At 47.0% G+C, this 17,866-nt stretch overlaps 1 protein-coding gene across 1 annotated transcript in view; it reads right to left on the bottom strand.

Moving 5' to 3' along the window:
* Positions 1 to 3,348, bottom strand: part of LOC120111963 — an 82,037-nt gene extending 78,689 nt beyond the window's left edge. The window contains exons 1-3 of the mRNA XM_039130535.1: positions 3,274 to 3,348; positions 2,196 to 2,240; positions 1,765 to 1,878 (exon numbers count right to left, since the gene is read on the bottom strand). Of these exons, the coding sequence (XP_038986463.1) occupies positions 1,765 to 1,878; positions 2,196 to 2,240; positions 3,274 to 3,348 (234 nt within the window). The remainder of the gene's footprint in view (positions 1 to 1,764; positions 1,879 to 2,195; positions 2,241 to 3,273) is intronic.
* Between the last annotated feature and the right edge of the window lie 14,518 nt (positions 3,349 to 17,866).

Here is a 17,866-nt window from a genome sequence, read left to right as displayed (position 1 = left end):
CACTTGAATGATATGCAAATACGGATATGAGAGAGAGCTTATTAGCATTTAAACAATTAACCTTGCAAAAGCAAACTAACCTAGAGACTAACTTGTTATGTTCCAAGAAATTTAATTTTTGGAAGGTAAAAGTAAAACACCAATATAACAAAGAATGAATTTGTCACTAATCCTAAAGTTGATTTTGTTGTCCATGATCTTACCTTTTCATTGGGAGGGGTTAGGAAGATGTTGTAAATAAAGCCACAGCACACCATGCATTGTAATAGAAAGTTAACAACTAAGGTCATGAGCTTACCTTTATGTTTCTAGAATCTTGATTAATTATCAGGATTCAAGATCACTACATGGTAGACTTGAAGAAAAGTGAGATTGAGAGAAAGGAGACAGAAGATCTAATTTGCCAACATGGATTCTCTATTGTTTAGAAGTTCGATTAGCATACAAGGTGAGCCATTGAGGACAGAAGGTGGCCAATACAAGTAATATATCAAACAGAATTACATAATTATAAGGATGACATTTAACTTGTCCTCAAGCTAAAGCATGTACAACATGACAGCCCAGTAAGAAAACAAATTCCTACTTCGGTGTCCTTCCTTTCACATCTGGAAACATGCTTGTTGTTTGATCTCTGAAACTAGCGTACACGGACCTAATCTAAGAAATATCCATGACTTCCAACTTGCAATTAATAAAGTATAGTTTGCTTTGATATTCACCATTTTCTCTTAACAGGTTCAATCTTGACCATACGAGAGCTGTCTGCTTATCATGGTATGGAACATTCTATAGGAAAAGGGACCACTTCTGCTCTTCAACCGCCCAAGTTAAACATAATATGTGCAGAAAGCAAGCATTCCACGCATGAACATGAACCACATTCTACTCTCTCTGTTCACAGCATGAACACATTGTTTTTAACAAATGTGGAGATGCCTGTTATTAATCTTCAGTCGACTATGTAGCATTCCACCATTGAATTTCTTTATCTTTTAATTTCTCAATGCTATTCTCTCAAGAAAACAATGAATGATCATTCTCCTGTAACAAGATGGCCATGCCAGCAGAACTAAATATCTAAATTAGGAAACAAAACATGGAAATATGATTTTCTAGGAGTACGCATGAAACAGACAACTAGCAGAGAAATACCAAGCAATGTAACAGTTACAAAAATCAACTTATTTTACTATTCTTCTGAATCCCCACGGGCCAACTGAAAGTTTGTTCAATTTACTCGCATTTATATTTTTTCCTTGTCCTACCTCTAAATTTCTTTAGTTTAGATTGAGAGAATAACAACAATCAGGACTAAAGACTAATGATACTTCATCCCAGTTCAAACAGAGGAAGTGGTCATTGGTCGTTACGGTTTTACATGCCCACATTAAATCAAAAGATATCAATTCATTGAACAAATCCCCAATTACCAATCAAGAGATTAGGTCATCTACCATATCACTAAATTCTTCAGTTGCAGACTCTGGGACCACCTGCTCTTCTGTAACAGCAAGAGTCAAAACTGGATAATAACTATGAAACAAAAGCAAAATTCATTACTCAGAAACTACTAAAATTACTATACCAAGTTTCCAACAACTTGGTATCATAAGATTTATGCACCAAGTTTGACGTCATCGTAGCTATTAAGTAGAAGGGAAGCAATTCTTGCAAGAATTCGCAAAAAAAAAGGGGGGGAAATTAAGGAAAACAGAGAAAACAGGAAAAAGGTCGTTAAGATGAGTGAAAAGATTTTCTTACCCGGTTTACATCTTCAAAAGTCACACTTCTCTCTCGTGTCTCTGTCATCTCTCTAGTCTCTCTGATCTCTCTTTCCGCTTTTCTTCTACCCATTGTTTTGCCGGCGTTACCAAACTGAACAAGAACTCAGGAGATTAAAAAGAAAAAATCTACAGTGCATAAATTAATCGAATCTTAAAAAAATCAACTGAATGCCAATCTTTCAGCCATTCCATCAAAGACCTCATAAAAATATGATTTAAAATTTGAAAAGGAAAACAAAAAGGATTGATATGATTTAAAATTCAAAAAGGAAAACAAGAGCATATAACATGTTTTTCAAATAAAATTTAACATGCCTAACCCATTTTATTGAATACAAAACATATGTCGAAACTTAATCAGTTTATCAAACAATTTGAAAATCACACTTGAAGTATTGGGTTACTTACCTCTTCTCGCTTAATTCCTACTTCAGGTAGGCGAATCAGGTTCGCCTGTTAACATTTAATTAATTTTTTGTAAATTTCAGAGCTAAGCAAAATCCAAAAATAATACTACTGGACTCGGCCCAACAGGACTCCCAAGGTTGGCCTCTAATTAGTTTATTTATAAAAATTCATTTTAGGGGCCAATACCTAATTATATAGTGCTATTTTGTATAAAGCTTGAGTAAAGGGACCAAGCAAATATAGTTGGGGACATTTATGTAATAAATCTTTCCTATAGGGATCAAATACAAATTACAGAAGATCTTTTTTTAAAATAATATTCTGGCTTAACTACAATTCTATTTATTGGCCGGATCCGGGTTCGGTTCCGGACTCGGATCTGAACTGGGCCCAACTGGACTGGATTGGGCCCAAGTTGGGCCTGCAGTGGACAGGGCCCAACGGCCCATCACAGTGCTCACGGCCCACAGTGGGCCTTCTTCCTCACCGAGCTCCCCACGGACAGGGGAGATGGGAGAACGGAAGAGGAAGGGGGATCGGCGGGGTGGTTGGCCTGGGTGGCCGGCCTAGGTGGCCCGGGGGGGGGGGGCCGTCGCTCGGTCGACGGCCAGCCGACCGCAGCGGCGGCCGGCGGTCGCTGCGGCGACGGGCATGAAGACAACCGAGCATGGTCTCGGTTTGGGGCCAAAACAAAGGAAAAAATCAAGGATAAATGGCAATGGAACGAAGAGCCAAAGAAAGGGCTTATCGGCGGTCGACGGAGGCGGCGGATCCCGGCCGCAGGGGGCTCAGTCCGGTGGTCAAGTGGCAGCGACGGCGGTGGGGCTTTCCGACAGCCAAAACAAATCTTGGAACAGGGGATGGCCCACGAAGGGGCTTCGGACGGTTGATCGGACGGGAGGGCACGCCGGTCACCAAGGAGAGGAGGGAAGGAGGGAGGAGGAGGAAAAGGGGGCTCGGAGGTGACCGATTGAGTAGAAAATGGGGGTTTTTATCAACCCCCTCTCGTAACGGCTCTCCGCCGCGAAAATCGCGGCGGTCGAGCGAAATCCGCGGTCGCGGTTGGCCCCGGATTGACCGGAGGGGGGTGCCGCGGGATACCCGCGGCGCCCTTGCCCCGTTTGTCCCCGGAGGAACCGGAGAGGATCGCCATCGCGATCCTCTGCTCCGGCTCTTCCCAAAAGAAGAATGGGGCTGAAGTCGGCTGGCGCTGCCGACTTCAGCCTGTATCTCACAGTATCACAGCGCTTCACGTAATGTTTTCCTTTTAAATGAAGGATGTGCATTGCTCGTGCCAAGAACTTTTTGAGTCGCCCGGTCGACGGCCAGCCGACCGCAGCGGCGGCCGGCGGTCGCTGCGACGACGGGCATGAAGACAACCGAGCATGGTCTCGGTTTGGGGCCAAAACAAAGGGAAAAATCAAGGATAAATGGCAATGGAACGAAGAGCCAAAGAAGGGGCTTACCGGCGGTCGACGGAGGCGGCGGATCCCGGCCGCAGGGGGCTCAGTCCGGTGGTCAAGTGGCGGCGACGGCGGTGGGGCTTTCCGACAGCCAAAAAAAATCTTGGAACAGGGGATGGCCCACGAAGGGGCTTCGGACGGTTGATCGGACGGGAGGGCACGCCGGTCACCAAGGAGAGGAGGAGGGAAGGAGGGAGGAGGAGGAGGAAAAGGGGGCTCGGAGGTGACCGATTGAGTAGAAAATGGGGGGTTTTTATCAACCCCCCCTCGTAACGGCTCTCCGCCGCGAAAATCGCGGCGGTCGAGCGAAATCCGCGGCCGCGGTTGGCCCCGGATTGACCGGAGGGGGGGTGCCGCGGGATACCCGCGGCGCCCTTGCCCCGTTTGTCCCCGGAGGAACCGGAGAGGATCGCCATCACGATCCTCTGCTCCGGCTCTTCCCAAAAGAAGAATGGGGCTGAAGTCGGCTGGCGCTGCCGACTTCAGCCCGTATCTCACAGTATCACAGCGCTTCACGTAATGTTTCCCTTTTAAATGAAGGATGTGCATTGCTCGTGCCAAGAACTTTTTGAGTCGCCCGGTCGACGGCCAGCCGACCGCAGCGGCGGCCGGCGGTCGCTGCGACGACGGGCATGAAGACAACCGAGCATGGTCTCGGTTTGGGGCCAAAACAAAGGGAAAAATCAAGGATAAATGGCAATGGAACGAAGAGCCAAAGAAGGGGCTTACCGGCGGTCGACGGAGGCGGCGGATCCCGGCCGCAGGGGGCTCAGTCCGGTGGTCAAGTGGCGGCGACGGCGGTGGGGCTTTCCGACAGCCAAAACAAATCTTGGAACAGGGGATGGCCCACGAAGGGGCTTCGGACGGTTGATCGGACGGGAGGGCACGCCGGTCACCAAGGAGAGGAGGGAAGGAGGGAGGAGGAGGAGGAAAAGGGGGCTCGGAGGTGACCGATTGAGTAGAAAATGGGGGGTTTTTATCAACCCCCCCTCGTAACGGCTCTCCGCCGCGAAAATCGCGGCGGTCGAGCGAAATCCGCGGCCGCGGTTGGCCCCGGATTGACCGGAGGGGGGGTGCCGTGGGATACCCGCGGCGCCCTTGCCCCGTTTGTCCCCGGAGGAACCGGAGAGGATCGCCATCGCGATCCTCTGCTCCGGCTCTTCCCAAAAGAAGAATGGGGCTGAAGTCGGCTGGCGCTGCCGACTTCAGCCCGTATCTCACAGTATCACGGCGCTTCACGTAATGTTTTCCTTTTAAATGAAGGATGTGCATTGCTCGTGCCAAGAACTTTTTGAGTCGCCCGGTCGACGGCCAGCCGACCGCAGCGGCGGCCGGCGGTCGCTGCGGCGACGGGCATGAAGACAACCGAGCATGGTCTCGGTTTGGGGCCAAAACAAAGGGAAAAATCAAGGATAAATGGCAATGGAACGAAGAGCCAAGGAAGGGGCTTACCGGCGGTCGACGGAGGCGGCGGATCCCGGCCGCAGGGGGCTCAGTCCGGTGGTCAAGTGGCGGCGACGGCGGTGGGGCTTTCCGACAGCCAAAACAAATCTTGGAACAGGGGATGGCCCACGAAGGGGCTTCGGACGGTTGATCGGACGGGAGGGCACGCCGGTCACCAAGGAGAGGAGGAGGGAAGGAGGGAGGAGGAGGAGGAAAAGGGGGCTCGGAGGTGACCGATTGAGTAGAAAATGGGGGGTTTTTATCAACCCCCCCTCGTAACGGCTCTCCGCCGCGAAAATCGCGGCGGTCGAGCGAAATCCGCGGCCGCGGTTGGCCCCGGATTGACCGGAGGGGGGGTGCCGCGGGATACCCGCGGCGCCCTTGCCCCGTTTGTCCCCGGAGGAACCGGAGAGGATCGCCATCGCGATCCTCTGCTCCGGCTCTTCCCAAAAGAAGAATGGGAAGAGCTTCACGTAATGTTTCCCTTTTAAATGAAGGATGTGCATTGCTCGTGCCAAGAACTTTTTGAGTCGCCCGGTCGACGGCCAGCCGACCGCAGCGGCGGCCGGCGGTCGCTGCGGCGACGGGCATGAAGACAACCGAGCATGGTCTCGGTTTGGGGCCAAAACAAAGGGAAAAATCAAGGATAAATGGCAATGGAACGAAGAGCCAAGGAAGGGGCTTACCGGCGGTCGACGGAGGCGGCGGATCCCGGCCGCAGGGGGCTCAGTCCGGTGGTCAAGTGGCGGCGACGGCGGTGGGGCTTTCCGACAGCCAAAACAAATCTTGGAACAGGGGATGGCCCACGAAGGGGCTTCGGACGGTTGATCGGACGGGAGGGCACGCCGATCACCAAGGAGAGGAGGAGGGAAGGAGGGAGGAGGAGGAGGAAAAGGGGGCTCGGAGGTGACCGATTGAGTAGAAAATGGGGGGTTTTTATCAACCCCCCCTCGTAACGGCTCTCCGCCGCGAAAATCGCGGCGGTCGAGCGAAAATCGCGGCGGTCGAGCGAAATCCGCGGCCGCGGTTGGCCCTGGATTGACCGGAGGGGGGTGCCGCGGGATACCCGCGGCGCCCTTGCCCCGTTTGTCCCCGGAGGAACCGAAGAGGATCGCCATCGCGATCCTCTGCTCCAGCTCTTCCCAAAAGAAGAATGGGGCTGAGGTCGGCTGGCGCTGCCGACTTCAGCCCGTATCTCACAGTATCACAGCGCTTCACGTAATGTTTCCCTTTTAAATGAAGGATGTGCATTGCTCGTGCCAAGAACTTTTTGAGTCGCCCGGTCGACGGCCAGCCGACCGCAGCGGCGGCCGGCGGTCGCTGCGGCGACGGGCATGAAGACAACCGAGCATGGTCTCGGTTTGGGGCCAAAACAAAGGAAAAAATCAAGGATAAATGGCAATGGAACGAAGAGCCAAGGAAGGGGCTTACCGGCGGTCGACGGAGGCGGCGGATCCCGGCCGCAGGGGGCTCAGTCCGGTGGTCAAGTGGCGGCGACGGCGGTGGGGCTTTCCGACAGCCAAAACAAATTTTGGAACAGGGGATGGCCCACGAAGGGGCTTCGGACGGTTGATCGGACGGGAGGGCACGCCGGTCACCAAGGAGAGGAGGAGGGAAGGAGGGAGGAGGAGGAGGAAAAGGGGGCTCGGAGGTGACCGATTGAGTAGAAAATGGGGGGTTTTTATCAACCCCCCCTCGTAACGGCTCTCCGCCGCGAAAATCGCGGCGGTCGAGCGAAATCCGCGGCCGCGGTTGGCCCCGAATTGACCGGAGGGGGGGTGCCGCGGGATACCCGCGGCGCCCTTGCCCCGTTTGTCCCCGGAGGAACCGGAGAGGATCGCCATCGCGATCCTCTGCTCCGGCTCTTCCCAAAAGAAGAATGGGGCTGAAGTCGGCTGGCGCTGCCGACTTCAGCCCGTATCTCACAGTATCACAGCGCTTCATGTAATGTTTCCCTTTTAAATGAAGGATGTGCATTGCTCGTGCCAAGAACTTTTTGAGTCGCCCGGTCGACGGCCAGCCGACCGCAGCAGCGGCCGGCGGTCGCTGCGACGACGGGCATGAAGACAACCGAGCATGGTCTCGGTTTGGGGCCAAAACAAAGGGAAAAATCAAGGATAAATGGCAATGGAACGAAGAGTCAAGGAAGGGGCTTACCGGCGGTCGACGGAGGCGGCGGATCCCGGCCGCAGGGGGCTCAGTCCGGTGGTCAAGTGGCGGCGACGGCGGTGGGGCTTTCCGACAGCCAAAACAAATCTTGGAACAGGGGATGGCCCACGAAGGGGCTTCGGACGGTTGATCGGACGGGAGGGCACGCCGGTCACCAAGGAGAGGAGGAGGGAAGGAGGGAGGAGGAGGAGGAAAAGGGGGCTCGGAGGTGACCGATTGAGTAGAAAATGGGGGGTTTTTATCAACCCCCCCTCGTAACGGCTCTCCGCCGCGAAAATCGCGGCGGTCAAGCGAAATCCGCGGCCGCGGTTGGCCCCGGATTGACCGGAGGGGGGGTGCCGCGGGATACCCGCGGCGCCCTTGCCCCGTTTGTCCCCGGAGGAACCGGAGAGGATCGCCATCGCGATCCTCTGCTCTGGCTCTTCCCAAAAGAAGAATGGGGCTGAAGTCGGCTGGCGCTGCCGACTTCAGCCCGTATCTCACAGTATCACAGCGCTTCAGGTAATGTTTCCCTTTTAAATGAAGGATGTGCATTGCTCGTGCCAAGAACTTTTTGAGTCGCCCGGTCGACGGCCAGCCGACCGCAGCGGCGGCCGGCGGTCGCTGCGGCGACGGGCATGAAGACAACCGAGCATGGTCTCGGTTTGGGGCCAAAACAAAGGAAAAAATCAAGGATAAATGGCAATGGAACGAAGAGCCAAGGAAGGGGCTTACCGGCGGTCGACGGAGGCGGCGGATCCCGGCCGCAGGGGGCTCAGTCCGGTGGTCAAGTGGCGGCGACGGCGGTGGGGCTTTCCGACAGCCAAAACAAATTTTGGAACAGGGGATGGCCCACGAAGGGGCTTCGGACGGTTGATCGGACGGGAGGGCACGCCGGTCACCAAGGAGAGGAGGAGGGAAGGAGGGAGGAGGAGGAGGAAAAGGGGGCTCGGAGGTGACCGATTGAGTAGAAAATGGGGGGTTTTTATCAACCCCCCCTCGTAACGGCTCTCCGCCGCGAAAATCGCGGCGGTCGAGCGAAATCCGCGGCCGCGGTTGGCCCCGAATTGACCGGAGGGGGGGTGCCGCGGGATACCCGCGGCGCCCTTGCCCCGTTTGTCCCCGGAGGAACCGGAGAGGATCGCCATCGCGATCCTCTGCTCCGGCTCTTCCCAAAAGAAGAATGGGGCTGAAGTCGGCTGGCGCTGCCGACTTCAGCCCGTATCTCACAGTATCACAGCGCTTCATGTAATGTTTCCCTTTTAAATGAAGGATGTGCATTGCTCGTGCCAAGAACTTTTTGAGGCGCCCGGTCGACGGCCAGCCGACCGCAGCGGCGGCCGGCGGTCGCTGCGACGACGGGCATGAAGACAACCGAGCATGGTCTCGGTTTGGGGCCAAAACAAAGGGAAAAATCAAGGATAAATGGCAATGGAACGAAGAGTCAAGGAAGGGGCTTACCGGCGGTCGACGGAGGCGGCGGATCCCGGCCGCAGGGGGCTCAGTCCGGTGGTCAAGTGGCGGCGACGGCGGTGGGGCTTTCCGACAGCCAAAACAAATCTTGGAACAGGGGATGGCCCACGAAGGGGCTTCGGACGGTTGATCGGACGGGAGGGCACGCCGGTCACCAAGGAGAGGAGGAGTGAAGGAGGGAGGAGGAGGAGGAAAAGGGGGCTCGGAGGTGACCGATTGAGTAGAAAATGGGGGGTTTTTATCAACCCCCCCTCGTAACGGCTCTCCGCCGCGAAAATCGATTTTCGCGGCGGTCGAGCGAAATCCGCGGCCGCGGTTGGCCCCGGATTGACCGGAGGGGGGGTGCCGCGGGATACCCGCGGCGCCCTTGCCCCGTTTGTCCCCGGAGGAACCGGAGAGGATCGCCATCGCGATCCTCTGCTCCGGCTCTTCCCAAAAGAAGAATGGGGCTGAAGTCGGCAGGAAGAAGAATGGGGCTGAAGTCGGCTGGCGCTGCCGACTTCAGCCCGTATCTCACAGTATCACAGCGCTTCACGTAATGTTTCCCTTTTAAATGAAGGATGTGCATTGCTCGTGCCAAGTACTAGTTTATATAATACCACATGGTCATCTCTTCCAAAGTTTTTGACCTTTTTCCTTAAAAAAAAAAGAACTTTTTGAGTCATCATGGTATAGAAACCATAATATTATTTGATAAGAAACAAAACATGGAAATATGATTTTCTAGGAGTACGCATGAAACAGACAACTAGCAGAGAAATATCAAGCAATGTAATGTCACGCCCCGAACCCGGGGCCCGGGGCGCGAGCAGACGCCGCGCACCTGCAGGGCGGACCCCGCAGGCACGCAAGGCAGATAAATCAGATCAACCATCAATAACTAATTAAAGATAAATTCCAGTTTTCATATCAAATGTCCATATATATACATAAGACAAAAGAAAATCCATATCTACTAGCTAACTACATCATGATCACTCCATCCCGTAATCCCCATAATCACATGTCATCACCTGAAAAAATGTAAATAGTAGGAGTGAGCTAACAGCTCAGTAGGCGACATCATGCAATAAAGTCATCATAAAACATGTCATAATGCATATAAAAGCAGCTAAACTCATAAATCCAAAAATCCACACCATAATCTGTAAACCCGATCCGAGACTCAAAATAACTCAACCGCATGACTACGGCCACATCACCCAGTGGCATGGTTACACCGAAGTGCCAATACAACTCTCCGAAGAGCCGCTCCACTGAGCCAACACACCACTGTGCCGCACCCCCTGGTGCCAAACTCACGCTCCACTGAGCCAACGCACCACTGTGCCGCACCCCCTGGTGCCAAACTCACGCTCCACTGAGCCGCTCCGAAGAGCAAAACGCACCCCTGTGCCGCCACTATTCTATCACCGGTGGTCGCGGTGTCGGAACCAGTTCCTCAGTACAAGTCGACAGGACCAACGTATCATCCCATTGGCGGGGTCTAGACTATAGTCACGCGGTCTTTAAAAATCAATAAATAAATTTTCCACATCGTAAATTTCCAAATCAAATTCATGATTATGCTCCCAATAATAAAGCACATAACAGTTTATGAAATTAAATATTTAATTCTAATTCTAACACATATTGCCAATAATAAAACATAACACCAACATATGCAAGATACATGTTAAAATTCTACTTTAAAGCAATAGGCCACCTACCTGGGTTCGCTTAAAAATTCCTGCCACAAATATCACGAACCCCTGATTAAAACACAAACATTAATTATTTAATTAACTAAGAAACATAATTTAAACTATTTCTAATCCCTTAAACCCTTAAGTTCATAGATCCCTAAAATGAGCCCCTAATATCAGACTTAGACCCTAAGAACAAGTAAACTAAAACCCAAAATCAGAACCCTTTAAACTCACAGCCGATTGTGGCCCAAAACAGATTGGGCCCAATTGAACCAAACCAGATTACAGGCCCAGATCAGATCTCGGGCCCAAACCAACCCAGCCCACAGATCCAATTTGGTTCAACTCAGCCCAACACAGATTTTCCAACCCAAATTCTTGACTCAGATTCAGACCCTAATCAGAACCCATTCACGGAATAGGTGGAACCGGTTCACAGTTTAGACCCGGTTCAAAGTCTGGTTCACCATTAAGGCACGGATTTCAAAGCAAGGAAAAACACCCAGACCGAAGAAAGAAGAAGAAGAAGAAAGAGAAGAAGAAGAAGGAAGAGAAGAAGAAAAAGAAGAAGAAGAAGAGGGAAAGGAAGAAGGGGGGGGGGGGGTGGCTGGTGGTTCCGGTCGGCCCTCGGTGGCCGACCGTGGCCCTCGGCGGCGGCGCTCGGCCAGCCGCCGCCGGCCACGATGCTGTCACAGGCGGCGGAAGGGAAGAAGAAGAGAAGAAGGAGAGAGAGAGAGGAAGAAAAGGGAGGAAAGAGAGGGAGACCGGGGCTGGAAGCTCGGCCCCCGTTCACCCACCTCCGGCCGAACTCATTTCGGCCGGATTGACCCCGACCGGCCACCGTCGGCCGGCCAAAATTCACCAAATCTTTCCCGAAACAGGGGAAGGTAAAACCGAATGGCTCCCCATCTTTTCTCTCCCCTTAAATTCATAGAACAAATAGATAGGTTGTTTTCCTCACCTCCGGTCGTCGACGAGTGGTTCCCCGGCGGCGATGGCGGCTCCGGCGACGCCTACGGCTCCGGCGACCGTCTCTAGAAGAGGGGAAAATGAAGAGAAAGGGATGGGCTCTCAGAGAAAAGAGAAAGGGAGAGAGAGAGGGAGAGAGGGAGAGGGAGAGAGGGGAAGAGGGAAGAGGAAAGAGCGGGGGGCTTGCGGGGGTTTCGCTGGCCGTTTGGCCGGCGTGTTCATCGTGGGAAGACCACGATGAACAGACTGAAGTCGGCATCCATTGCCGACTTCAGTTCATTGGGCCCACGAACGGGCCCAATTTTCGGTCTTTACATGTAACACTTACAAAAATCAACTTATTCACTATTCTTCTGAATCCCCACGGGCCAACTGAAAGTTTGTTCAATTTACTCGCATTTATATTTTTTCCTTGTCCTACCTCTAAATTTCTTTAGTTTAGATTGAGAGAATAACAACAATCAGGACTAAAGACTAATGATACTTCATCCCAGTTCAAACAGAGGAAGTGGTCATTGGTCGTTACGGTTTTACATGCCCACATTAAATCAAAAGATATCAATTCATTGAACAAATCCCCAATTACCAATCAAGAGATTAGGTCATCTACCATATCACTAAATTCTTCAGTTGCAGACTCTGGGACCACCTGCTCTTCTGTAACAGCAAGCGTCAAAACTGGATAATAACTATGAAACAAAAGCAAAATCCATTACTCAGAAACTACTAAAATTACTATACCAAGTTTCCAACAACTTGGTATCATAAGATTTATGCACCAAGTTTGACGTCATCGTAGCTATTAAGTAGAAGGGAAGCAATTCTTGCAAGAATTCGCAAAAAAAAAGGGGGGGAAATTAAGGAAAACAGAGAAAACAGGAAAAAGGTCGTTAAGATGAGTGAAAAGATTTCCTTACCCGGTTTACATCTTCAAAAGTCACACTTCTCTCTCGTGTCTTTGTCATCTCTCTAGTCTCTCTGATCTCTCTTTCCGCTTTTCTTCTACCCATTGTTTTGCCAGCGTTACCAAACTGAACAAGAACTCAGGAGATTAAAAAGAAAAAATCCACAGTGCATAAATTAATCGAATCTTAAAAAAATCAACTGAATACCAATCTTTCAGCCATTCCATCAAAGACCTCATAAAAATATGATTTAAAATTTGAAAAGGAAAACAAAAAGGATTGATATGATTTAAAATTCAAAAAGGAAAAAAAGAGAGAAGTGATTGGTTAATCACAGGTCAAAGAAAATACACCAAAACCCATATTCCGGTGAAAAATTCAGGAAAAAAAAAGAATTACGAATATAGTCCAGTGAAAGAAAATACGTTGTATGTGTATTGGGGGAGGGGGGGTGAGGGGGTGGGGGCTGGGAGTGGGGTTGGAGGGAGGGAGAGGCCTTCGTGAGCTCGAGAATTCTCTAATGGCGCTATTGCTCCTACGATGAAATATCGAATCTTCCGCTTATATACAAAGGTTTGAGAGAGAGAGAGGAATAGAGAAGGACGGAGAGAGGCGGGTACTCGCGCGCGGCGCGGAGTGGGGGGAAGAACGGAGTACGGAAGAAGGAGAGTGGACCCCAGGAGAACCGTTTTGGACTCGGATAACTAATTTCAGTTAGACTCAACTTCATTAGAAATTTAGAATCCCGCAATTTATGCAGTTTATTGCAAATGAAACTCTACAGTATTGTACCAAAATATATATATATATACGGTAACTGCACAGGCCATTTTATCCGTCAACAATATGACAACCTCTTGCATATTAGTCCTTAACATTTTCTTGTTTTCCATCTTAAATCATTAATTTATTTATATTTGCTTATTGGTTAACATAAAAAATCAAAGCAAATATATCCTGGATTTGAGTTAACTATGGTAGTTATGATAAAAATTTCTTTCTTTTTTATTTACGCATCCTAAAAAATCAAAATACAAAACACGAACTGTTCTGGCCCTAGGGACTTCTATGATCATGTGGCTATGGGTTATGGAGATAGCCATGGTTTAGGCAGGTTGAATGGTTCTTTGATGATCTTCTTCCTCTTTTCTTCCCTTCTTCGCGTCGGCCGACCACCATCGCCGGCGGTGCTGCGGCTGAAGGCTGCCATCGCCGGAGCTCGACCACCTTGGGCCACCATCGCCCTGATCCAAGAAGAAGAGGGTGAGATCGAGCTCTTTCCTATTTTGGAGAAAAAAATAGAGCCCTCTATCTTCTTTCTCTCTCCTCTCTCTCTCTTTCCCTCTTCTATCTCTTTTAGTTTCTCTCTTTTGTTTCTTTCTCTTCGCATGGTTCTATGGACTTAGTAGGAGGATCCTAATGTTCTCATTGTTGATCCGGGCTGACCCCAGTACCCCAGTACAGTGTTCTGGACCAGTATCGCTGCAACCACCCATTGTGCTAACCTTACTCCGACCATCGTTAAGCATCGTTGGACTCTATTATCATGAATCTCTCTTGTGTAACATGTATCGTGGTCTGATTCTCGTTTCATGATTTATCTGGCTTGATTGGCAAGAGCGGATCGACTCGGATCGTCGGACGCTGCTACCTAGTCGACTCTTATCCGTCCTACGCCCAACTATTATTAGCCACCATTGGACCTATAATTGATAACCCTGATCTATTATCTTGATTCAATATATGTTTCTTTATCAGATGAATTGAGTTATACTGTAGTGACTAATTCAAACAATTAGGCGTTGTTATCTAGTTGGCCTCGTATATCCTCCTATGCGAATCTATTTTCATAGGCAAGCCCTGGTTTTGTATGGAGCTACAATCTTCCGGACAGAAAGAAGCCCAACGAGATCTTATACTTTAGTTTCTCTTTTTTTTTTTCCTTCTCTTGCTATTTTCTCTCCTAGTTGGATCTGAAACAAATTGGTAGTCCTAGATTAATATATAATGATGGACCCTATAGTGGAGCCGTAGAGAGTCTAGGTTGTTGGATACCTCGGATAATTTTTTATGTTGATTTAGTTCTGGATTCTCATATATCTTCGAGTCTTTTTCTCTGCCTGCATTATGACACAGGGCACAGTGGCCTTGCGCCTGGCCTTTTCGAGTCAGCCCACTAGCCTAAGTCAAGTGCAGGCTAGTCAATGGACTGCCCCTCACAAAATGTCTAAGGGACATAACATGTCAATCTACAAAAAAAAATGACATTAATATGAAAATAAAAGATTTTAGTGCATATGCAGGAAATTCTATATTTTATATTCGGTAAACTTTATTTTATAAAATATTACTAGCATTGATCACCGGGGCAACACTATTTGTTATGATGTAAGATTAAGACATTTTAAAATTATGTCCAATAATGACTGCACTTAGGCTTTTTTGTTACATTTTCTTATTGAATAATGACGTAAAAGAGAGAGCGAAGATGAAGTGACTGAAACAAGCAGACATGAAAATAGGCTTATGTCCAAAATAGTTAGTGTATGGAGCTAATGATATATGACCACTTGTTCATATATAATGTACCAAGCTCCATGGGCATCTATACATGACTTGAAATTAAATTATTCATTGAGTATAAAAGCAAATACCTTGTAAATTGTCTCCAATTTTAAGTCATCATAAAATAAGTGGTTATTTGATCAAATGGATCAAGGTACAATCTCATTCAAATTGAACTTTTATTTAAATATCCCCAAACACATTTTACATCTCATAACCTTAAATTGAGGTAAAACCCTAACTCTTGAAAAATATTTAATTTTGGTAATTAGTATTGGATTAGACAGGATGGGAAAAAATATAGGATTAGAGGTAGTGTGAGCATCAAAATTCAAAAATTACAAAATTATTAAATAATTAATTAAATTAGTATTGTGAGGTGAGTTAGTTTTTTGATTATATAAAATATTGATTTTAAATTAATTAGATATGTAAGGTGTACCATGGGTAGAAGAATGGTACTATAGATTGTCAATCAAGACTCAAGCATGACACTATATGTACGGATGTAATCGAATCGGGTACTACTGTACTAGTATATCCATATCCATGTTTGTTTTATTTGACAAGTACAAATATAGATACGGATGTTAGTCGAATATAAAATTTATATTACTATTTATTTTGAATAGATATGGATATGAATCGAATACCAAAAGTATGGATATAAATACGGATATAAGTCAGATAATTAAACTTTATGATCATAAAATTAAAAATATTACTAAGTAGATGATAAATCAAGTTACTATATAGCATGTGGATGTGATCATTTATTTCTCTTACAAGTTCATAAATGCTATGTAAAATTAAATAAGATAACAAAAAGAATCGGATATTCGGATATAGATCGGCTATTTGTATATCCATATATATATATATATATATATATATATATATATATATATATATATATGTATGGGGGCCCGACCCGGATCCAAGTAGCGGATGGGGTTTGTGGAAGATTTCACTCCTCTACCTGAGATTATGAGTAAGCTTGGTCGATCTCCCCGGAAGCACCCCACTTCGGTGTGAGTGGGATCTAAAGTTGTAACAAATTCTCCTTATATATATATTTTCTTTAACAGACATAGATATTAGACGGATGCTCAAATTTCTATCGATATACAAATAGATTCGGATATGAAAATAGATCCGGACGGATATTGTCCAATCCATTTTCATCCATAACACTATGGATTATCAGTCATGGGCTGAAGTGTGGTACTATGGATTTTCAGTCATGGGCTAAAGCATAATACTATAATTTGCCACTATGAGCTGAAGCATGGTAGTATGTTTTGCCAGTTACGGGCTGAAATGTGGCATTATAGTTTGCCACGACCAACAGAAGCATCTACTATTAATTGCCAATCATGGGCTAAAGCATGATTGTAAATAACCCAAAGCTGAAAAGATAACTGGTATTAGATTTAGATCCTGCTAGTTAGAAAATAACAGATAAGTGATTATTTGATATATGACCATTGAATAAAACAATTATTTTGATGATATATGATCCATTAGTTTTAAATAGAAAGGTCATTTGATAATATATGATGCATATATGTGTACATTAGTTTGTTTGAACAATGTTAGATAGATGGTATGTGATTTCATGATATTTGTATCTATTCTAATATTGATTATTTGCTATTTTCTACCCTTAAATTATTTATGTTGATGCATGGGTGGAGAGGATTTTAACTGAGCTGGCTCATACCATTTTGTCACTTTTCTTTTCATAGTTGTAAGATACTTGGTACTTCCCTATATTTTAGGATTACTAGTGAGAGGATGAATAGTTAGAGCATTTTGATACCATTCAGTTAGATAACTGAGATTTATAATTGGACAACTTTTATTATTTGCCAATGATGAGATTTCTTTATCTTGTCATGAAATGAGAATTACTATTGTCTAGTAACATTGATGTTGTATTTCAATAAATAAGTCTTGCGTATTCTCTCGAGTCTTGTCCTAAAGAACATGCATCCATGTCATGTAGCCGATCTGAGTTATGGGCTAGGGGCACATCAAAACTGGCATCAGGCGGACCAAATCCATAGCCTATGTGGACTAGAAGCATGATAGAATGGGCTATTGGCTATTTGGATGGGGCTTTTGAGGGTTCACCGCAAGCCAATTATAGTATTTGTGATTGGATTTGATTAAATTTGGACTCTTAAATTGGCATGAATGCTAGGTTTAAAAAGGGATAGAGGGGATGTGTAAGGAATCGTGTGGGCATATGTTTAGTCCTACACATGTGGGCATATGTTAGGTCCTACATCGGTAATGCATCAAGAAGGTTTAAAAAATAATACTTTTTGGATTTTTTTTAATGAGATTCTAAGTTATTACAAATAATATTTCTAAATATTATTTGACTAAAAATATGTGCAACCATAAAATGCTGAGGATATCTAAACAATTAGGTTTCCTTTTTGCATTCCTTTTAATAGGGATTTTTTGTTTGACCCATCCATTCAAATAGGCCGGTTTGGGTTTGTAAATTACAGGCGATCAAAACTCCCACTGTTAAAAAGAATTTACGTCAAAACTATTTGTTCTTGAAAGTTATTGCCAAATGACACGAGGTTAGGTAGGATGAGTTCTTTGAATTCCGCATGGAAAGCTAAACTGCTGCAACAATTAGACACTCAAAGCAAAACACCAGTTCTTGGCCAGGGCATAAATAGGCCTAATAAATAGGAAAAATACGAGTTCTTGGCGCCTAACCAAACCCTAACCAAATCCACCTCGTACCTCAACATGAACATAAATAGACCTAGCTTATATGAACATAAATTCAGCCAGGCAGGAAAGGGTCAGGAGACACATGTTTCATGTTTGTTAGAGATTCAATTTGGTGATGCTGCAATCAAGATATATGAACTCTATAGCTCATACAACTACAATATACTTACACATGAAAGTATTAATACAAAAAAATGTCTATGTTATTAGAATCGCCTGAGGGTGCATATAAGATACGAGTTGAGTACAAGTGGGCA

The sequence above is a fragment of the Phoenix dactylifera genome, chromosome 9 (genome assembly GCF_009389715.1).
Source record: "Phoenix dactylifera cultivar Barhee BC4 chromosome 9, palm_55x_up_171113_PBpolish2nd_filt_p, whole genome shotgun sequence".
NCBI classification, from domain to species: Eukaryota; Viridiplantae; Streptophyta; class Magnoliopsida; order Arecales; family Arecaceae; genus Phoenix; species Phoenix dactylifera.
Note: the sequence above shows the minus strand (reverse complement) of the source record. Positions and strands in the feature narration are given on the sequence as shown.